The sequence below is a fragment of the Tursiops truncatus genome, chromosome 19 (genome assembly GCF_011762595.2).
Source record: "Tursiops truncatus isolate mTurTru1 chromosome 19, mTurTru1.mat.Y, whole genome shotgun sequence".
NCBI classification, from domain to species: domain Eukaryota; kingdom Metazoa; phylum Chordata; class Mammalia; order Artiodactyla; family Delphinidae; genus Tursiops; species Tursiops truncatus.
This window is the reverse complement of record NC_047052.1, coordinates 35,235,965-35,259,599: the sequence shown is the minus strand read 5'-3', so window position 1 is coordinate 35,259,599 and position 23,635 is coordinate 35,235,965. Positions and strand designations below refer to the sequence as shown.

At 40.8% G+C, this 23,635-nt stretch overlaps 1 protein-coding gene across 1 annotated transcript in view; it reads right to left on the bottom strand.

The window, feature by feature from the left end:
• The window catches only part of LOC101338669 (ATP-binding cassette sub-family C member 12), a 59,622-nt gene extending 55,759 nt beyond the window's left edge, over positions 1 to 3,863 (bottom strand). Inside the window, 2 exon segments of the mRNA XM_073796775.1 lie at positions 598 to 753; positions 3,745 to 3,863. Of these exon segments, the coding sequence (XP_073652876.1) occupies positions 598 to 753; positions 3,745 to 3,863 (275 nt within the window).
• Between the last annotated feature and the right edge of the window lie 19,772 nt (positions 3,864 to 23,635).

Here is a 23,635-nt window from a genome sequence, read left to right as displayed (position 1 = left end):
TTGGAAGTTTTCATTTGGTTCAACCTAAACATATTTTGTAATATAAAAGCTCACAATATTCTGTAATAACCTAAATGGGAAAAGAATTTGAAAGAGAATAGATACATGTATATGTGTAACTGACTCACTTTGCTGTAACACCTGAAACTAACACAACATTGTTAATCAACTATACTCCAATATAAAATAAAAAATTTCTTTAAAAGTCCAATGACAATTTTTAAAGGGAAATACAACACCATGCCTGGAAGCAGCCCAGGTGGTGTCCAGCCAACACAGAGCGAAGTGAGATTCCGGCCACTCTTGCCCTGATGTGGTGATCCTACAAAATAGCTGATGGCCCTGCCAGAAGCCTGAAGCCTCAGGCTCTCAAGAAGTTCATTCTCCCTACCAAACCTCCCCAGTACTCACCTCCCCAGAGACTAGGCCAAGAAGGTCAGTCAGCCCAGCCCTCATCTCAGAGATAAGCCATGAGAACAGCCACCAAACCAGTGGGCGCTGATTTCCGCAAAGGGAAATGGGAGCACACACAAGGACTCACGGGTCCCTTCCCAAAGCGGGCTCCTCTCTAGATGTGACCCAGACAAATCCTGGTACCTTTTGGCATTGGTGTCGAATGAGTCATACGGTGACAGTGGGGGCAGGGTGTCCACAGTCAGCGTGTGCTTGTAGCCTCTCATCATCACTGGCGTGAGCCAAGAGAATGTGGCAAAGGATAGCAGCCCTGCGTCATCCCCAGGGTTGGGTGCCAGCCTAAAACAAGCGAAACACTCGGTGTTCCAGGTTGTTGGGGTCATTGCCTTGAGTCCCTGGCTGGAATTCTTAACTACAGTGATAACCACAGCCACGCTCAGACCTGTGACTCACATCATCAGCCCCATGAGCAGCGGTGTGCTGGGCCACCTCCTACCAGCTTGCAAGAGCTGATTGTTCAATTTTTAGGAATTCTGCAAGTCAGTTCTTAAACACAGCCTATATTAAAAATTAAATTACATAAATATAAGTAAATTATCTTAAAGACAAAGGCAATCAATACTCAAAACTCATAGCTTCCAAGATTATTTTACTAGATTTTACTCGTATTTGTTCTTTAGATTATATAAGTCTGTGGTGTCTGTGGTGGAAATACCACACAGGATAGGGCTCTATCACCATACATCTGTTCCCAACTTTGCGCTCAGTGACATCACGTTGAAATCAGCCATGGTAGGAGAATTTACATCAAAAGAGTGACAAATGCTATGAACCAGGGAATTTTTTAGTGAGCCAGTTGTTGAATATTTACCAGTGACCACTCCATGGGAAAGAGGGTACCTGCTCCATTTGGCATGAGGAAATGGAGACCCAGTAGCTGATCATCAGAGGAGTTGGACGGCTGGCTTTTGCTCTCAGGAGAATGCGGAGGGTCAGAGCACAGTGTGCCAAAGTAGAGGTGAGGCTGTCCAAGGAGGCAAGAGCTAGAGGCAAACTCATGGTTTATTGTGAGGATTAATACATGTAAGCTGCTACATAAATATTAGCTAGCAGATAAATAAGGAGGACGGGGAGGGAGAAAGGAGAAAGGGAAGTAGAGGAGGAAGAAGAAAAGGAAGAAACAATGAAGAAGGAGGAAGAGATATGTTTCTGCCCTTGAGGAACTAGCCATCTAAGATGGAATGAGAGTCAGAGACACAAGAGTGGTATCTACTAATTGCTGAGTGTTTGTTATATTCCAGGCCCTGAAAGAGCTTGGTATTTGTAGCAGATGCTGTCAAGATGTCCTGAGTCGCAGTCCCTGGTGGCGCAGTGGTCAAGAATCTTTGTCACATCCACCTCCGATCTCAGATGTGGAGGACAGCGCTGTGCAGCTCAGGCTCATGCTGACAGCATCCCATCTCACAGATATCCTGTACCTCTTTTCACTACTGGGTTTGGGGTCTTCTCAGAGCATAAGTGCAGCCCAGAATTGCAAGGGGCTAATGTCCCCAAGAAGAAAACCTAACTAATGGAGTACAGGAGCCCACGGACAAATGCCCCCACCACCCATCCTATGGGTGGAAAATTGTACACTTCTTGGGGGGACCTAGTAGAATCCAGTCCCCATGTCTACAGCAGTGACACTGATGACACACCCCATGTTCTCCTTCCCTGCCCCACTCTCCCTAAATCTTGCCTCCTGCTTCTTGAAATCACCTCCCAAAGAAGCTACCTGCATCCAAGTTTTTCATTCAGCCTCTGCTTTTGGGAGAACCCAAGCTAAGATAATATTAATAAGGTACTATGTGCCTGGTGCATAGTAAATGTTTCCTAAAGGGTAACTTTAATGATGAAGTCATGCATTACCTCATGTAATCCTAACAACAGCTCAGTGAGATAAGTAGTCGAGAAATATTATGATCCCATTTCATAGACAAGAACATTAAGGCACAAAGAGGTTAGGGTACTTGCCCAAAATCTTATAGCTGCTCAGTGGTGAAGTAGGGATTCAAACCCAATGCTTGCTGACTCCAGGGTCCCATCATCCTCTTAAGCACTATCCCACATTTCCTCTCCACAAAGAAATTGTAAATTGAGCCAAAACGGTGGGTAGTTAGAGCTCTTCTGCATGGGGCTAAGGATGGTACACCAAGCCCTCACTTTTCAACCTTCACCTCTCACCTTAGAGGGCTCACAGGTGTATCTTTGGTCCATGGATTCTAGGAGAGAGCAGTGCTGTATCACCTCATTATAAAGATGCTACTTGGCCTTCTGCTGCTCAGAGGGCAGGGTATAGGGCACTTCTCATGTAGAAAAGGCAGCTTTCTATAATGTTATAGTTAATGTAATGTTAAGAATACATATATATTATAATATGACGCTATAGTTAAGCATGTGAGCTTGGAAATCAGCCTGCCTGGGTTCTTATTCTGTGGTTCAGAACTGACCCAATTCTCTCTCCTCACCTGTATCCCAGACCCTTGGAGCTCCTTCCTTCAAGACATTTCTCCACACCTTGAATCTGTGCTGACTTGTGACTTGCTTTGGCCAATAGAATGCAGTGAAAGAAATGGTGTACCGGTTCTGAGCCTGAGTCTCAAGAAGGCCTATATGCTTCGTCTCATCCTCTTGGCCACCTACTGCATTACTATGTGATCAAGGGCAGGTTAGCTTGCTCGAGGTTCATAGCCCATGTGGCCCACCTTCCCCCAGCCAGTCAACCCCCAGAAGCATAACCATCTCGTTGACCAGCAGATGCATAAGAAAGCCTGGTCAAGACCAGATGAATCACCCAACTAGGCTTAGCCCAAGTTGCTGACCCACCCATAAAATTGTAAGCTAAATAAATGGGAATTGTCTCAGGCTACTAAATGTAGAGGCAGTTTGTTACAAAGCAAAATCTACCTGATTAAATTTGTGCAAGTTATTTAACCTTGCTGTGTCTCACTTACTCACCCATCAGATAAAGATAATCACAACACCTCCAGGGTGGTTGTGAAGAGTGAATGAGAAGATGATTGTAAAGCACCTGAACAGGTCCTGGCACATGGAAAGCTCTCTTAAACATTTGCTATTGTCTCCCTTTCACCAAAGGACAGGAGGATTCATGAAGTGAATGGTCAATAAATGAAAAAAATGGATGGATGGATAGATGGATGGAAAGACAAAAGGACAAGCATATAGAGCAGCAACATGGGGAACGGGGTCAGGGTCCACTCTCCTGATGGGCTGGAAATGATTCCTAGAAGTTCTGCCCAGGACCTCCCTCCAATACTCCTCCTGGCTTACCTTGCATAGAGTCTCACTGGAATCATGGTCTTCAAGCTGGGGTCATATCTCTCTGAAAATGATCTCTGCTGGCCTCGCCAGTCCAGATCAGAGATAAGGCAGGGGCCATCACCCACCATCTTGATGGCAGTCTAGAGCCCTGGGTTCCTGGCTTTGGGACCTTCACTCTACAGCAGAGAGATGAGGAGATGAGAAGATACTCTGGAATGAGATCAGGCAGCCCCTACTCCACCCAGACCAGCTCCTTTTCTCTGACCACTCAGACCTGGTTTCACCAATCAACCCTCCACATTCATGGGAGAGCGTGGCCAGAGACCCCACAACCCATTTTGGGTTGACTGGGAGCAGAAAAGCCTGTTACAGGTTTTCTACCAGGAGCCAGCCCATGACCAAGACTGAGTCCCAGCCCGGCAAAAGAACCCCAAGATGGTGGATTTTCTGCCTTATTGTGACCCAGAATGAAGTCTGCCACACATACAAACCCTTTTTTCTCTCTGATTCTTTCAGATACCCAAGCTTGTGCATCCACGTTCCCATGTCCTCACACCCAAGGATCAGAGAACTTCAACGAGACCACCTCTCAGGACCAGGCATATCTGAACAAGCGCACAATCCCCCCACTTTTGTAACCACTACCCCAAAGGGAAACCAACAATCCAGGTAGAGAGGACCCTTTTGGGAGTGCCCATCCAGTCCACAAACCAACCACCCTATTCACCAATCACCTAAATGAAAAGAAAAGAGAATGATTCCTGAAGGTTTTCTATTTCTAGTTCCAGTTCTTCCCTGATACACAGCTCTATTCTTGCCCTAGAGTTCTATGACATTCTGCTCCCCGTATCCTATCAATACATTCTCTTTTTTAACCTAAATATACCAAGTTGGTTTCTGTCACTTGCAACCAGAAGCCTCACTATTATAAATACATGGGTCCCCATCTTATGAATTCTCTCTGGAATTTTTCATGGCTATAAACATAAAATAAACCAATTCCCACTGAAGTTTTAATGGCTGATAAACCTATGGCATGTCAGAATTAGAAGTATTCTCAAATGCAATCTTTTATAAACTCCTCATTGAACAGAAGAGGAAACAAAGGCCCAGAGAGGCAAAGGGACTTACTCAAGAGTATATGTAGTAGTGACATCAGATTCATGGCTAAGCCTTACCTCATTTGTGCTTCCCTGGCCCCTAACAAGAGCAATTTTGCAGGGGAATCCACAGAACGTCTGAGAAAACCTCGGTGTCCCTAGCAGGGCTGACAGAAGGTATTTCTCTCCCAAAGGCAGTTAGTAAAGACTGGAGGAGGTGACTACTACTTCAAATGCGTATGAGAAGTCTAACAAAGAGGAATCATTAAAAAGAACCAAAAAATCATGCTGAAGAATACAACAAATAAAATGAAAACTGTAATAGAGAGTATCAACAGGAGGAAGAACCTGTAAGTTAGAAGACAAGAACTTTGAAATTATCCAGACAGAGGAGAACAAAGGAAAAAGAGTGAAGAAAACATACATAATATATGGAATACCGCCAAAGGAAACAATTTGCAAATTATTGGAGTTCCAGAAGGAGAAGAGAGGGAAAAGGGGCTACAAAACTAATTTAACTAATTTAAAGAAATAATGACTGAGAACTTCTCAAATCCTAGAGATTTTGATATCCCATTTCATGAAGTTAATAGGTCGCCAAACAAACTGAATTTAAAGAGATCCTTTCCAAGACACATTTTAATAAAACTGTCAAAAATCAAATACAGAGAGAATCTAAAAAGCAGCAGGAGGAAAGAAGCTTGTTATGTACAAGGAAATCCCCATAAAGGTATTAGCAGATTTCTCAGCAGAAACCTTATAGGTCAGGAGAGGGTAGGATGGTATATTCAAAGCACTGAAAGAAAAAATTGCCAACCAAGAATACTCTATCTGGCAAAGATACTATTCACAAATAAAGGAGAGATACATTTTTTCCAGACAAAAGCTGAAGGACTTCATCACCACTAGACCTACCTTACAAGAAATGTTAAAAGGAGTTCTTCAGGCTAAAATTAAAGGATACCAATTAGTATTCTGAAAACATATGAAAATATACAGCATACTGGTAAAAAGTATATAATCAAATTCAGAATGTGCTACTAATATAATATGGTAATGTGTTAACCATTCAATTCTAGTGTAAAAGCTAAAGGACAAGAGTATTAAAAAAAGCTATAGCTGAAATAATTTGTTAATAAATACACAATATAAAAGAGGTAAATTATGATACCAAAAACACAAGGGGGGAAATAAAATGGTATGCTTTTTGTATGCAAAAACTTAAGTTGTCATCAGCATAAAGTAGACTATTATATCTATACGATGTCTTATGTAAGCTCATGGTAACCACAAAGCAAAAACCTACGGTAGATTCACAAAAGATAAAGAGAAAGGAATCACATCATAACATTACAAAAAATCATCAGTTCACAAAAGAAGGCAGCAAGAAAGGAAGAAAGGAACAAGGGAACTACAAAACAGCCAAAGGACAATAAGATGGCACTAGAAAGTCCTTATGTATTAATAGCTACTCTAAATGTAAATGGATTAAATTCTCCAATCAAAAAGCCTAGAGTGGCTGGATGGACTTGAAAAAACAAGACCCAACTCTACGCTGCCTACAAGAGACTCATTTCAGCTTTAAGGACACACGTAGGCTCAAAGTGAAGGAATGTAAAATGATATTCCATGAGAGTAGAAACCAAAAAAGCTGGGTAGTTATACTAATATCAGAAAAAATAGATTTTTGGCCAAAAAATATATGAAGAGATAAAGGTTATTACATAATGATAAAGGTGTCAATTTACTAAGAAGATATAATAATTATACTGGGGATATATATATCCTTAATATTGGAGCACCTAAATATATTAAGTTAATACTAACAGATGTGAAGAGAGAAATGAATAATAATATAGTATTAGTAGGGGACTTCAGTACCCCACTTTCAACATTAAATAAATCATCCAGACAAAACATCAATAAGGAAACATTGGACTTGAACTATCTTCTAGATCAAATGGACCTAACAAACATATATAGAACATTTCAACTAACAGCAGTAGAACACACACTCTTCTCAAGTACACATGGATCATTCTCCAGGATAGATCATGATAGGTCACAAAACAAGACTTAGCAAATTTGAGAAGATTAACATCATATCAAGTATCTTTTCTGACCACAATGGTGTGAAAGTAGAAATCAATAGCAGAAGGAAAGCTGAAAATAATCACAAATATGTGGAAATTAAACAATACACTGCTGAACAACCAGTGGGTCAAAGAAGAAATCAAAAGGGAAATAAAAAATATCTTGAAACAAATGAAAATGGAAACAAAACATACCAAAACCTATGGGATGCAGCAGAAACAGTTCCAAGGTAAAAGTTTATAGTGATAAATGTCTACATTAAGAAAAAAGAAAGATCTCAAATAAACAATCTAACTTTACACCTCAAGGAACTAACAAAAGAACAAACTAAGCCTAATAAATTTAGCAGAATGAAGGAAATAATAAGTATCAGAGCAGAAATAAATGAAATACAATATTGAAAAACAATAGAAAGGACCAGTGAAACCAAAGGCTGAGTTTTTTTTTCTTAAGATAAAATTGAAAAACCTTTAACTAGTCTAAGAAAAGAAGAAATGAGGGAAGAAAGAGTAGGCCTTAGGACTGATACCTCAGAAATACAAAGGATCATAAGAGACTATGAACAATTATATACCAACAAATTGTATAACAGAGAACATGGGTAAATTCATAGAAACAAACAACTTATTAAGACTGAATCATGAAGAAATAGAAAATCTGAACAAACCAGTTATGAGTAAGGCAATTGAACCAGTAATCACAAATCTCCCAACAAAGAAAACCCAGAACCAGGTGGCTTCACTAGTGAATTCTACCAAACATTTAAAGAAGAGTTAATGACAGTTTTTCTCAAACTCTTCCAAAAAATTAGAGAGGAGGAAACACTCCCAAATGCCAGATAAGGATGCTACAAGAAAGGAAAAAAGGGCTTCCCTGGTGGTGCAGTGGTTGAGTCCACCTGCCAATGCAGGGGACACGGGTTTGTGCCCTGGTCCGGGAGGATCCCACATGCTGTGGAGTGGCTGGGCCCGTGAGCCACGGCTGCTGAGCCTGCACGTCTGGAACCTGTGCTCCGCAATGGGAGAGGCCACAACCGTGAGAGGCCTGCGTACGGCAAAAAAGAAAAAAAAAAAGAAAGGAAAAAAAAGAACTACAGGCAAATTTCCCTAATAAATATAGATGCAAATAATATCAACAAAATATAAGCAAGCTGAATTCAACAACACAGTAAAAGGATTATACGTCATTATCAAGTGGGATTTATCCCTGGGATGCAAGGATGGTTCAACACACACAAATCAATAAATTAATACACCACATTTATAGGATAAAAGATAAAATCATATGATCATCTCAATAGATGTAGAAAAAACATTTAACAAAATACAGCATTCTTTCATGATAAAAACTTTCAACAAATTAGCTATAGGAGAAAAGTACCTGAACATAATAAAGGCCATATATGACAAGTCCACCCCTAACATCACACTCAGTGGAGAAAATTTGAAAGCTTTTCATCTAAGATCAGAAAGACAAAGATGCCCACTCTCACCACTTCTATTCAACGTAGTATTGGAAGTACTAGCCATACCAATTAGGCAAGAAAAGGAAATAAAATGCATCCAAATTGGTAAGTAAAATTGTCTCTGTAGATGATATGACCTTATATATAGAAAATTCTAAAGACTCCACCAAGAGAACCATTAGCACTAATCAACAAATTTAGTAACATTGTAGGATAAAAAAAATTAGCATATAAAAACCAGTTGTGTTTCTATACATAAAAAAAATCTGAAAATGAAATAAAGAAAATAATCCTATTCACAATAGCATCAAAAACAATAAAAATACTTAAGAATAAATTTAATCAAGGAGGTAAAAATCTGTACACTGAAAATTACAAGACTTGGAGGAAAGAAATTGAAGAAGACACAAATGGAAAGATATCCTGCATTCATGGATCTGAAAAATTAATGTTGTTAAAATGTCCATACTACCCAAAGCCATCTATAGATTCAATGCAAACCCTATCAAAATTCCAATGGAATTTTTCACAGAAATAGAAAAAACAATCCTAAAATTTGTATGAAACCACAAAAGACCCTAAATAGCCAAAGCAATCCTAAGAAAGAAGAACAAAATTGGAGGTATGACACTTCCTGATTTCAAAGTATGCTGCAAAGCTTTATTAATCAAAACAGTATGGTGCTGGCATAAGAATAGACTCAGACCAATAGAACATAATTGAGAACCCAGAAATAAACCTTCACATATACTGTCAACTAAAATTTGACAAGAGAGTCAAGAATACTCAAGGGGGAAAGGATAATCTCTTCAATAAATAGTGTTGATAAAACCGCATAATCACATACCGAATAAAATTGTTCTCCTATCTTACACCACCCACAATTTTAACTCAAAATGGATTAAAGACTTAAAACATAAGACCTGAAACCATAAAACTCCTAGAAGAAAACAACGGGAAAAATTTCCTTAATATTGGTCTTAGCGACTATTTTTTTTAATGACACCAAAAGCACAAGCAAAATAAAAAGCAAAAATAATTAAGTAGGGCTACATCAAACTAGAAAGCTTCTGCACAGCAAAATAAACAATCAACAAAATGAAAAGGTAACCTGTGGAAAAGGAGAAAAAATTTTAAAATCATATGGCTAAGTGGTTAATATCCAAAATATATAAGGAACTCAGTAACAAAACAAAAACAAAAAAATATTAATTTTAAAATGGGCAGAGGAACTGAATAGACATTTTTCCAAAGAAGACACACAAATGGACATAAAGTACAAAGAAAAGTGCTAACATAACTAATCATCAGAGAAATTCAAATCAAAATCATGAGGACATAAGAACTCACACCTGTGAGAATGGCTATCATCAAAAAGACAAGACATAACAAGTGTTGGCAAAGATATACAAAAAAGGGAACTTTGAGCATGGTTAGTGGGAATGTAAATTTGTACAGCCACTATAAAAACAGTATGGAGGTTCCTCAATAAATTAAAAATAGAACTACCATATGATCCAGCAATCCCACTTCTGGGTATATATCCAAAGGAAATGAAATCAGGGCCTCAAAGAAATATCCGCACCCTCCCTCACATTCATGGCAGCTTTCTTTACAATAATGAAGATATGGAAACAACCTAAGTATCTGTCTATGGATAAATGGATAAAGAAGATGCAGTGTATATATGGTTTACCCTTGAACAACATCAGTTTGAACTGTGTGGGCCCACTTATATACAGTTCTTTTCTTTAACTACAGTATTACATGATCCAGGGTTGGTTGAATCCACTGATGCAGAACCACAGATACAGAGGGCTGACTATGGGACTTCAGCATCTGCAGATTTGGATATTTGTGCCAGGTCCTGGAACCAATGCCCCTTGGATACCAATGGACAACTGTACATGAGTTTACAGTGCATGGGGTGTCAGTGCCACCCACCCCTGCTTTGTTCGAGGGTCAACTGTGTATATAATGGAATATTATTCAACCATGAGAAAGAAGAAAATCCTGCCATATGTGACAACATGGATAGAACTTGAGGACATTATGCTAAGTGAAATAAGTCAGAGAAAGACAAATACTGTTTGGTATCACTTATATGGAAAAGCTAAAAATGCCTAACTCATAGAAACAGAGAGTAGAATACTGGTTGTCAGGGCATGGGGCTGGGGGTGGGGGGAGAAATAGGGAAACATTGGTCAAAGGATACAAACTTCCAGTTATAAGATGAATAAGATCTGGGGGGTCTAATGTACATTTTGGTGATTATAGTTAATAATACTGTATTATACACTTGAAAGTTGCTAAAACAGTAAATATTAAATGTTCTCACCATAAAAAAAGAAATAGTAGGGCTTCCCTGGTGGCGCAGTGGTTGAGAGTCCACCTGCCGATGCAGGGGATGTGGGTTTGTGCCCTGGTACAGGAAGATCCCACATGCTGTGGAGCGGCTGGGCTGGTGAGCCATGGCCACTGGGTCTGCGCATCCGGAGACTGTGCTCCGTGACGGGAGAGGCCACAGCAGTGAGAGGCCCACGTACCACAAAAAAAAAAAAAAAAAAAAAAAAATGAAAATCACAATGAAGGAGAGCAAAAGAAGAAGGGAACAAAAATGAACTACAAAAACAACCCCTAAACAGTTAACAAAATGGCAGTAAGTACATACCTATTCATAATTACTTTAAATATAAATGGGCTAAATGCTCCAATCAAGAGACATAGAGTGTGGATACCTAAATAAGACCTATATATATGCTGCCTAATTCAGATCTACACACACACAAGGTGACTGAAGGTGAGGGGCAAAAGGTATTCCACACAAATGGAAATGAAAAGAAATCTGGAGTAGAAATACATATATCAGAAAAATAGACTTTAAAACAAAGACTGTAACAAGAGACAAAGAAAGACATTACATGGGATCAAAGGATCAATCCAACAAGAAGATATAAAAATTGTAGACATATATGCAAGCAACATAGGAGCACCTAAATACATAAAGCAAATATTAACAAACATAAAAGGGAAAATTGACAGTAACACAATAACATTAGGGGACTTTAACGCTCCACCTACAATAATGGACAGATCATACAGACAGAAAATCAACAAGGAAACACTGGCCTTAAATAATACATTACACCAGAGGGACTTAATAGGTATCCATACAGAACATTTCATTCAAAAGCAGCAGATCACATTCTTCTGAAGTGCATATAGAACATTCTCTAGGATAGATCACATGCTAGGTCTCAAAACAAGTCCAAATAAATTTAGAAGATTGAAGTCATATCAAGCATCTTTTCTGACCATAAGTTATGAGACTAGATATAAACTACAAGAACAAAACTGCAAAAAAACACAAACCCTTGGAGGCTAAACAATATGCTACTAAACAACAAATGGACCACTGAAGAAATCAGAGAGGAAATAAAAAATACCTGGAAACAAATGAAAATGAAATGATCTGAAATGTATGGTACATAGCAAAAGCACTTCAAAGAAGGAAGTTTATAACAGTAAAAGCCTACCTCCGGAAACAAGAAAAATCACAAATAAACAACCTAACCTTACACCCAGAGGAACTAGAAAAAGAAGAACAAACAAACCCAAAGTTAGTAAAGGGAAAGAAATAATAAAGATCAGAACAGAAAAAAAGATCAGTGAAACTAAAAGCTGGTTCTTTGAAAAGAAACAAATTGATAAACCTTGAGCCAAACTCATCAAGAAAAAAAGGGGGCCCAAATAAATAAAATCAGAAATGAAAAGGGAGAAGTTACAACTGACAACACAGAAATACAAACAATCATAAGAGACTACTATGAGCAAATTTCCACCAATAAAATGGACAACCTAGAAGAAACTGACAAATTCTTAGAAATGTATAATCGCCCAAGACTGAATCAGGAAGAAACAGACAATATGAACAGACCAGTTGCCAGTAATAAAATTGAATCAGTAGTCAAAAAACTCCCAACAAACAAAAGTCCAAGACCAGATGACTTCACAGGTGAATTCTACCAAACATTTGAAGAAGAGTTAACAACAATCTCAATCTCTTCTAAAAAATTGAAGAGGGAGGAATGCTTTATGAGGTCAGGATCACCTTGATACCAAAACAAGAAAAACACCATAAAAAAAGAAAATTATAGGGCTTCCCTGTTGGCGCAGTAGTTGAGAGTCCGCCTGCCGATGCAGGGGACACGGGTTCGTGCCCCGGTCCGGGAAGACCCCACATGCCGCGGAGCGGCTGAGCCTGTGAGCCATGGCCGCTGAGTCTGCATGTCCAGAGCCTGTGCTCCTCAACGGGAGAGGCCACAACAGTGAGAGGCCCGCGTACCGCAAAAAAAAAGAGAAAATTATAGATCAATATTACTAATGAATATAGATGCAAAAATCCTCAACAACATATTAGCAAACCGAATTCAACAATATATTAAAAGGATCATACACCATGATCAAGGGGGATTTAATCTCAGGGATGCAAGTGTGGATCAGTATCCACGTATCAATCAATGTGATACACCATGTTAACAAATTTAAAAATAAAAATCATATGATCATCTCAATGGATACAGAAAAAGCTTCTGACAAAATTCAACATCCATTTATGATAAAAACTTTCAACAAAGTGAGGAAACATACCTCAATAAAATAAAGGCCATATGTGAAAAGCCCACAGCTAACATCATACTCAATGGCGTAAAACTGAAAGCATTTCCAGTAACATCAGGAGCAAGACAAGGATGCCCACTCTTGCCACTTCTATTCATTATAGCCTTGGAAGTCCTAGCTACAGTAATCAGACCAGAAAAAGAAATAAAAGAATCCAAACTGGAAAGGAAGAAGTAAAACTCTCACTTTGCAGATGACATGGTACTATATACAGAGACTCCTAAAGATGCCACTAAGAAACTATTAGAACTCATCGATGAATTTAGTAAAGTTGCAGGATACAAAATTAATATACAGAAATCTGTTGCACGTCTATACACTAACTACAAACTATCGGAAAGTGAAATTAAGAAAACAATCCCATTCACAATTACATCAAAAAGAATAAAATACCTAGGAATAAATCTAACCAAGGAGCTAAAAGACCTGTACTCAGAAAACTACAAGACATTAATGAAAGAAATGAAAGATGACACAAACAAATGGAAAGATATATGTGCTCATGGATTGGAAGAATTACCATCATTGAAATGACCATACTATCTAAGGCAATCTGCAGATTCAACAGAATCCTTATCGAAATACCAATGACATTTTTCACGGAACTAGAATAAAGAATTATAAAATTTGTATGGAAACACAAAAGACCCCAAACAGTCAAAACAATCTTGAGAAAGAAGAACAAAGTTGGAAGCATCACACTCTCAGATTTCACGCTATACCACAGAGAGACAGGAATCAAAATAGTATGATACTGGCACAAAAACAGATGCATAGATCAGTGGAACAGAATAGAGAGCCTAGAAATAAACCCACACTTACATGGTCAATTAATCCACAACAAAGGAGGCAAGAACATACAATGGGGGAAAGACAGCCTCTTCAATAAAATAATAGTGCTGGGAAAACTGGCCTGCAACATGCAAAAGAATCAAACTGGACTACTTTCTCACACCATATATAAAAATAAATTCAGAATGGATTAAAGACTTACCTAAATATAAGACCTGAAACCATAAAACTCCTAGATGAGAACAAGGGCAGTATTCTCTTTGACACTGGCCTTAGCAACATTTTTTTTGGTTATGTCTCCTCAGGCAAGAGAAACAAAATAAAAAAATAAACAAGTGGGACAACATCAAACTAAATCTTTTGCACAGCAAAAGAAACTATCAACAAAATGAAAAGGCCCCCTATTGAATGGGAGAAGATATTTGCAAACAATATATCTGGTAAGGGGTTTATATCTAAAATAAACAAAGAATTCTTACAACTCAACATCAAACAATCTAACAACTCAATTAAAAAATGGGCAGAGAACCTGAATAGACATTTTTCCAAAGAAGACATACAGATGGCCAACAGGCACATGGAAAGATGCTCAACATCACTAACCATCAGGGAAATGCAAACAAAACCACAATGTGATATCACCTCACACCTGTCAGAATGACCATCATAAGAAAGACAACAAATAACAAGTGTTGATGAAGATGTGGAGCAAAGGAAGCCCTCATGCACCGTTGGGGAGAATATACATTGGTGCAGCCACTGCGAAAAACAGTATGAAGTTTCCTCAAGAAATTAAACATAGAGCTACCATACCATCCAGCTATTTCACTTAATGAAATCTTGCCATCTGTGACAACATGGGTGGGCCTAGAGGGTATTATGCTAAGTGAAATAAGTTGACAGAGAAAGACAAATACCATGTGATTTCACTTATACGTGGAATCTAAAAAACAAAACAAATGAACAAACGTAACAAAATAGCAACAGACTCACAGATACAGAGAACAAACAGATGCTTGCCAGAGGGAGGCAAGGGTGAGCGAAATAGTGAGGGAGATTAAGAGGTACAAACTTCTAGTTACAAAATAAATGAGTCATGGAGTAACATACTGTATCCATATTACACAATTCATCCATTTTCCTACTGATGGGTGTTTTAAGATGTTACAAACAGAGCTGCTACAAATATTTCCGAAGAGGGGCCACAGGGATATTTTGTGCATGAGAGTCTATCCTCTGTGGATTGTTTGTTTCTAAATTGAACTTTGTTGACATCAGTGAATATGAGAGAAGAGAGGCTAGCAGAGGTAGTGAGAACTTGTGAGGACGGTGGGAGGGAGCAGGCAAAGTTGGCGGCCACTCTGTAGGTGACCCCTTCCTCAGGCAGAATTTGTTCAGAGCACGTATATACCTAAGGGGGAGAATTGCTGGCAATGTTAGTAAGGTAATCTTCAACTCGACCAGATAACACCAAATTGCTTCAGACAAATTATACTCCCACCAGCAGAGTTTAAGAGCTCTGAATTTATTTTTATATATGGTGCTCTACGTGTATGCTAAGACAGACAATTTCCAGGCTTTTTAATATTGCCGATCTGAAGAATGAGAAATAGTTCTTTTTGTGATTGTGGTTTTAATTCACACTTCCCTGATACTCAAAGGTTGAGCATTTTTGTATGTGTTTATTTGGCTCAACTGTGAATTAATTGCTTGCCTATATCTTTTGTCCACTTTCCTAATTGATTGTGTTTTTGTTATTGACTTATTTGCACATTCTTTGTAAACTCTGTATACTAATTCTTTGTAGTTAAATGAATCACATTTATACCAGCATGTTGCTTCTCTTCTTGATCTTAATTTTTTTTTTGAGTTTCCACAATTTATTGATAAGTGAGAAAAGCAAGATACATATATCCCAGTAACACAGAACACACCCGGTGCCCAGATCTTGGTTTCTAATACCATTCCCCAATAAAAGGAATCAGGGCTATTTGGAGAAATGGGATTTTACTACAAACATATTTAACAGTAAATGAATATATTACTGTTTTGCAAGTATGTGAACTTCAACATATGGTTATCAGAGTGAATAAATTTTCCTGCAACCTGCTTTTTTTCTCTCTTGATTTACGATATTCATATAGGTTGATGTGTGGACTTAGTTCATTCATTTTTACTGTTGAATAGTAACATATATGGAATCATAACACATACACCATACTAATATAAGACGTTAATAAGAGGGGGAACCCTCTGTACTATTTCTGCAATTTTCCTGTAAATATAATACTGTTTTTAAAAATAAAGTTTATTTTTTAAAAAATGAATTAGAAAGATACACACCGATTTCAAGATGCTGGTTACCTATGGGAGGTAAAGGAATGGGATCAAGAGGTCATGCGGGGATTATCCCATGACATTGTGATATTTAATCATGTATTTAAGAATATAAACCCTGGGACTGGGCTGTCTGTACTCAGCATCACAGAGTAATACAGATCCCCTGTGCTACCCAAGTTCTGCGAAAGGAATGATCAGGATGGTCTGGGAAGAGGATGGGTTTAGGGAGGACTTCTAATTGGAAGTGAGGCTAGAGCTGGGTGGTTAGAAGCGGAGGAGAGGAGAGAAGGAGAGTTTGAGGGAAAGCCCAGGTGGGACGTTCTGCTGAGATTGGGTGCGTGGTGCGGGCGTAGTGAGACTCTTAAGGGAACCACGTGCATGAGGTTTGGGCAAGAGTCAAGAGCGACAAGGCTGGGAACAGCAGTGAAGGGCTTTAGATCTGCTCCTGCTTATGTGGACAGCAGCCTGCTGACCCCTGCACAGGCCCAACCGTGGGTCAAAGTCCCCCAGGAGCCTCTCCCACAAGACTTTGATTGTCTGTTTACCAGAAAGCCCTTCACAGCTTCCGTAACCAAAGCACCATGCTCTCCTGGCTTCTCGGGCTTTGCTGCAGGAAGACAGTGGGGGGAGGGGCAGGGGGGCTGATACCTGCTTCTGCAGGGACACTCCGACTGAGAAAAGTAAAGAAATTGTCCTCTCACCCTTGGATGGCTCATTGGCTCCCTGAATACCTGCAATCCATCTCTGGCCAGAGAAGCTGGAGGAGGGAAATCGGCTCACAGGCACAGCCTTGGATGCAGAGTCCCTCGGGATGCTCTTGTTTGCAGAGAATCCCCATCCTCCCTGTTACTGCCACAGCATGGGTCATGAACAGCCACGCCCAGACACCTGCCCACAGCTTCCCACGGCCTCTGGGCCACTTCCCTGCCTGCAGTGCCCTGAGGTCTGCACAGAAGTTTAGAGTGAGCAGAGCAGAGGTGGGAAAGCTGATCAGCTGATGAAGAAAGAGCTCACTACAAGTTCTGAAAATATTTGGGGAAGAGAGAATCACAGAATCCGAGAATTTTAAAAATTCAAGAAGACATCAGACATGACAAACTCAGTGTCCTGAGTGAGAATTTCCTTCTGGCCAAGCAGACTGTGATGCAACAAGCTTGCCAACAGACCCCAGTCATTCTTTTCAAGACGGCCTTCATGCAGTATTTCTGCAAACAATGGATAACCTGAATCTGGTCACGAGGACATATCAGACAAATCCAAAGGGACGTTCTACAAAACCAAAACCACTGGCTGTGCTTTTTGAAGCTGTCAGCAACATGAAAGACATAGAAAGGCAAGGAGACATTCTAGGATAAAGGCAACTCAAGAGACATGACAGCTAAAAGCAATATGCAGTCTTGTATTGGACCAGGAAAAAAGTTAGGATGTTATTGGGACAATTGAAATTTGAAGATGGACAGTAGGTTACATAAGATTATTTTGTCAGAGTAAAATTTCCTGATGTTGATAATTGTACAATTTTATAATAGATAATTTTGATGATTATGATTATGTAAGAGAACATTCTTATTCTGAGGAAATACATATTGAAGTATTTAGAGGTAATAGAGCAAAATGTCTGCAATTTACTCTCACATTTTTCAGAAAAATAATGATTATGCGTAGACAGAGAACGTTAAGGCAAATGTGGCAAAATGTTAATTTGCAAATCAGAGTGAAGAGTAGTTAGGATTTCTTAGCATCATTCTTATTACTTTTTATACATTTGAAATCATTTCAAAATAAAAAGTTAAACCTTTTTTAAAGAAATAGCCCTACAGGGGATGAATTGTTTTCCTTCTGTGGAACTGAAAGCGATTTGCGTGCCACAGTTGCTCTGCCCTCAGGGTCCATGCAGATCACATTTATGCCCTCTTTATGTGCCCTCACATACGTGAAGACAATAGCCGTGTCCCTCTGCTCACCCCTAGCAACCCATGTGCGATTCCTCTCTTGTGCAGGCTAAACGTCCTCAGTGCCTCCAATTCTGATCTTCCTTCTGAGAGGCTGGGCCTCGCCATCTGTGGAGAACCCTCCTATCACTTCTATTATCGTCCTCACTTCTCTAATGGCAAAGAGGCCTGGCAGCAAGCTGTCATCAGCTTGTCTTAAGGGGTCTGGACTCCAAGATGCCAAACGCAGGACACCAGGCCTCCCTGGCTGGGTTTGGGTACTCAGAGTGCGTAGGAAATTAGGGCTGGGAGGTAACCTCCTTGAGCGCTGCACAGGGAAGGCCGAGTTATGATTACCTAAGACCACTTGGAAACACTGCAGCTGGAATGGCACTTTGCTAAATTTGGCAGCCCCAGGGGGAAAATGAGACTTTTAAAATCAGGAAGCCTGCTTTGGCTAACGTCTCTATCCCCATCTGTCGTGCCATCCTCTGCCAGGAGTGAGGAGCTGCCTGGAGCAAGAAATCTGCTTGCTGGCAGTCATGGGGTGGGGGTGGGGTGGGTGGGGGGCGCTGATGAGCCTCACCCACAAGCCGGGGCGCCTGCAGCCATCGTGACTCTGTCCCTGGCTTGCCATTTTCCACTCAGAGCATCTGCGAGATGGCAGGAGATGGAAGAGTGTTCCTGGTGTATCCCTTTGCTTGCTGGTGGGGTATTCCTAACCTGACTTCAATAGACCAGAAAAGGCAGAAGCAGGAAGTTCTCATTTTAGAGCAGAGGACACAAACTCATAGATCGTGGACTGCATACAACTTGCAAGTCTGTTTTATTTGGCCTGCACAGTTTTTTTAATTTTTTGAACTTGTGGAAAACATTTAAAAATTAAAAGATAATCTCATTAAGAGAAAAAAGACCTCTGTCTTTTGTCAAAAAATGAGGAGCTCTGTATACTCATGAGCTATAGTCAACTCACGCAGAGCAGCGTCAATCCTTTTTTGGCAGGGCACACGTGCTTTAGTTTGCCATAGTCTCCACCACTCCTTAATGTCTCCCTGACTCTGGGGTCTGGGTGACTTATCATTTATCATCACATTTGCACTGCCATTCTCCTTACAGTGGATTCATTTTTCTCTATCCTTGTCTCTCTCCAAAGACGGAAGCCAAAAGATACCTGCATTTCAAGAAGAAACATTTTCCACACCTACCCATTTTACTCCATTATGATCCATTTCTGCCTCTCTAACCCAGAAAATTAACAATTAACGATATCTTGATTGAGAACTGGATTCTCAGTTTCCCTTGGCGCCCATATTGGAAATCCTTCCTCAGCACTCCCCTGCATCAGTCAAATGCAGATACACTTTTAATCATAAAATCCTTCCCAGATATGAGATTACGGCCCCTGTCCCTCTCTTAACAACTCCATTCTTAATTTAAAGCCATCAAAATTACCAACATCTGATGGTCTCATGCCCTCCCCTGCAAATCCCACAGCCCCTTCCTCCAGCCCCTAACTATCTTTCAGCTCAGAGGAGAAGATCTGGGAAGCTTTCCTCAGCCCCTTCCCCTCCGCTCTCCTGTCTGTCCAGTCCAGGTGTCCCTAGTATCCATGGGGTCAGCCAGACCTAGGGCTGGTGTTGGAGAGGGAGGATGGAGGGGAAGAGAGGGCAAAAGGAAGCACGGGCAGGTGAGAGAACACATAGCCTGGGGTGCAGGAAGGGGAGGGGCTTTGCTCACGTCCTCTCATTCCCAGATGGCCCTAAAAGGTCACCTGTGATGGGGCTCCAGGTGAGGGCATCTGCTCAGTTACAGAGATGCTCTGATGAGATTGAAGAGAGATGAGAACTCCCATACACCTGTGTGAACCACACAAAGGGTACCATGAATTCGAGGTCTTTTAAAAACTAAACCCTGTGACTAAATTGCGAACAGTACTGTGTGTGTGTGTGTGTGTGTGTGTGTGTGTGTGTGTGTGTGTGTGTGTGTGTTAAAGGGCTTCATTTATTCTTGTAGGCTTTTGTGTATCAGATTTGGAGATCCTGTCTCGGCATTTCTACTCTTTTTTTTCAGCAACACCAGGGGACTGCCAAATGGCACTACCCCAGGCTGCCCTTGTGCTCTGGGGGCCCCAGGTCTCTGCTCCCTCCCACGTGGGCAGCCACGTTTGACGCAGTGTTTCCCATCACAGCCTGTCTCCAGGGTGGAGACAAGGGCTCCCAACACTAACTGGCGGCTGATCGCTCTAGAGAGGAGCTTTACCTGGGCAGGCAACACTGTCGTCCTGAGGACAGGAAGGAGAGGAGGCGGGGTCAGAAGTCATGGGGCTCAGAGGGTGGCCCTGCTGTTGCCTGGGTCTCCTTCTGTCCTCGGGCCTCAGGTTGGGCTTCCTGTCCCTCCTGCCTGGAGCCCCCCTCTCCGACTGCCCCATTCAACTGCTGCTCCCACTACACTTGTGGAGGGAACCCTGGGGGACTAACATTCCCTCTGCCCACATTAAAGGGCACTGCCCCCTCCCAGGACGGGCCTTTGACACGGTCCCACTCCTTCGGTGACAGTCCAAGCTCATGGGATGTGCTTACACAGCCACCCCCTCCCCAGCCCATCACATCACTGCTTGATATAAGATGAGAAAATCCTCCCCCAGGTCCCATTCTACAGACGAGGAGGCCATAGCACAGAGGGCTTTCCATGACTGGCTTGGGCAAGGCTCAGACCAGTAGACAAGTCTCCTGACTCTCAGAGGCAAGCATTTCTCCCTCTATGTTCCTACAAGGGTGAAGCAACTCTGAGAGCAAGGGATGGAGGGAATCCAATCTTCAAAACAGAGAAAATTTCATTCATTCATTCCCCATTTATTTAACCAAAAATAAAATGCAATTTAAGCTTAATTTTTCTTCCTGAATTAAATGAAAGGTGAGTCTGGGACTGGCACTCTTGCATATAAAATGTTCCTGTTTATCTCACTTCATGCTTGCAAACTCTGTGACACAGGTCTTTTCCAATTTCTTGAGTCCTCATGACTGGCCTCAGTGCCTTGCTCAGAACACGTGCCAAGCCCACAGGTGGCTCAAGGATTCCACAGTGGCCAGTGAATGGTTGGGCGGGAGCCACATCTCTAAATCCATAAATAGCAAATCTTGATTCATTTTTAAGAATTATTTACACACCTTAGAAGACCTTCTTCATCTGACTCACATGGATTTTATGACAAATTTCGCTGTAGTATTTCAAGCCTGCCAAGGCCTCTTCCTAGTCTTGTCCTGGTCAATTTCCCCCCCCCTGCTGGCTGACTTCTCCATGTCCTGGGGGTGTAATTCACAGAGGAGGCACAGACAGAGAGAAAAGACTTGAGGTTGCCAAGGAGGGTGGGGGGTGGGAGGGATGGATTGGGAGTGTGGGATTAGCAGATGCAAACAGTTGTATGTAGGTTGGACAAACAGCAAGGTCCTACTGCAGAGTGCAGAGAACTATATTTGATATCCTGTCATAAACCATAATGGAAAAGAATATGAAAAAGAATGTAGGTATATATGTATAACTCAATCACTTTGCTATACAGCAGAAATTAACACAACATTGTAAATCAATTACACTTCAATAAAATAAATTTTAAAAAATTCACAGAGGAGGCTGCCCTCACTCTTCATGCCTGAAAGGGAGGTGGGAAATGGGGAGGGTCTGTAGACGGTGCCGTATAGGAAAACCTTCCTGCGAGGAAGCTTCCCTGGCCTCAGGGTGGGCTGGGCCCCCAGAGGCTTTCGCTATGCGAGTCTAGGGGGTCTCGTTTTACTTGCTCCATTCCTTCCTCCATAAATGCAAATCACAGCTAATAATATTACTTGACATTTGCAGGGTCCTTTGTGTATCAGGAACTTCTGCATCCTTTTATCACTTGATCTTCACAACAACCCCAGGAGGTCTCAGAAACACAGCACAGACTCGCGTTCACAAGTTCCAAACGGATTCAAAAGCTGTCGGGTTTATGGAAGATCAATGGGCAGCTTTCTTCCATGTCCGCGGAAGGTCTGGCAGCGGTGGATTTCTACCAAGACAGTTTTGCGTACTACATCAAGAAGATCATTTGGCCTATTGAGCAGAAGACTGTGGCATGGGATGATGGAGAGGGCTTGTGCAGTCTCCACCCAAGGGAAACTCCACCTTAGGAGAAGGGTAGACAAGCTCCTGTCCAGGCGGTGCGTACACTCATGGAAGGTGGGGGATTAATAATATATAAATATTATTTATATAAAATTAATAATAATTTTATTATTTCTAATAAAAATATTAGAAATCCTTTCTAAATCTGTCCTCATCCTTAAAAAATTCTACTTTTTGTGTGTACAGATATGTTAGTCCAGCGACATACACATATATGCCGTACATCATTGTAAATAAATGTACATGCCTGTATTAGGAGTCTGTGATGCTGTGCTTGGTGCAAAGTTTCAGGACCACTCCTCTGGAGGATCTTGCAGTTCTGAGGTTGTGTGAGGCCTTTATTCCAAAGTCAGTCTCTGAAATCCTCCCTATTCCTGCCCTTCAGCAGTAAAGCATAAAAGGCATGAACTCAATCAACCTCAAAAAATTGTTTAATAATTTTTTAAAAACATGTATGTGTGTTTGAGGAGAGAGAGAGGAAGGAAAGAAGGAAGGAAAGAAAGAAGGGAGGGGGGAGATATAATAGAGGGAGAAAGAGATAGAGACATAGAGAGACACAGAAACAGAGGCAGACAGACAGAGAGACCTGGCTTGAATGCCCCAGGAAGCACACAGAGATCAGCGAGTGGAGTTGCACAGAATCAACAGCATGTAGCAGTTAAGAATAGGAACTCTGGAATCAGATCTGAGCTCAAAGTCTCTAAATTTCAATTTCTCCAGCTACAAAATGAGAATACTAACTTCCAAACATTGTAAATTAATTGGGGATTAGATAATGTAGGTGCTTAACACAGTGTCTTACACATGGCAAACACTCAATAAACAGTAGCTATTATTTGTGAACAATAATTTTTTAATTAGCAGGATCTTACAGGAAATAAGAATTCCACCTCCTGGGCTGCTGTTGGAAGGACACAAAGTATCTGCTAAAGGAAGGGGTTTGGGGTTCTCATTTTTGTTTTTTTGCCTGTGAACTATGGAGAGAGATACAGGGGGAAGAGCAAACAAAGTTGATGTCAAATGATTTTGGAAACTACTCTGGAATTTGGATGGGCTTTTAAAACAGGAAGTTGAAGAAACATAAATGAGTGAACCAGAAATGCATGCATATAGCAATTAGAGAGCAAACCTCTAGGAAAGCACAAAACAAGTTCTTGGACAGAAAACCTGTGTTCTGGCTCAGCTCTACCACTCAGAGCTTAAAGATCTGAGCACATCTTTAGAGAGATGAACCTGAGAATACCAAGTTGCCCCACATGTAGAAAAGATGACCCTCCATTCTCAAGACCAGGAAACCTCTGCTTATTGTGAACAACCACATTTTTTCTTTAAAAGGTTGG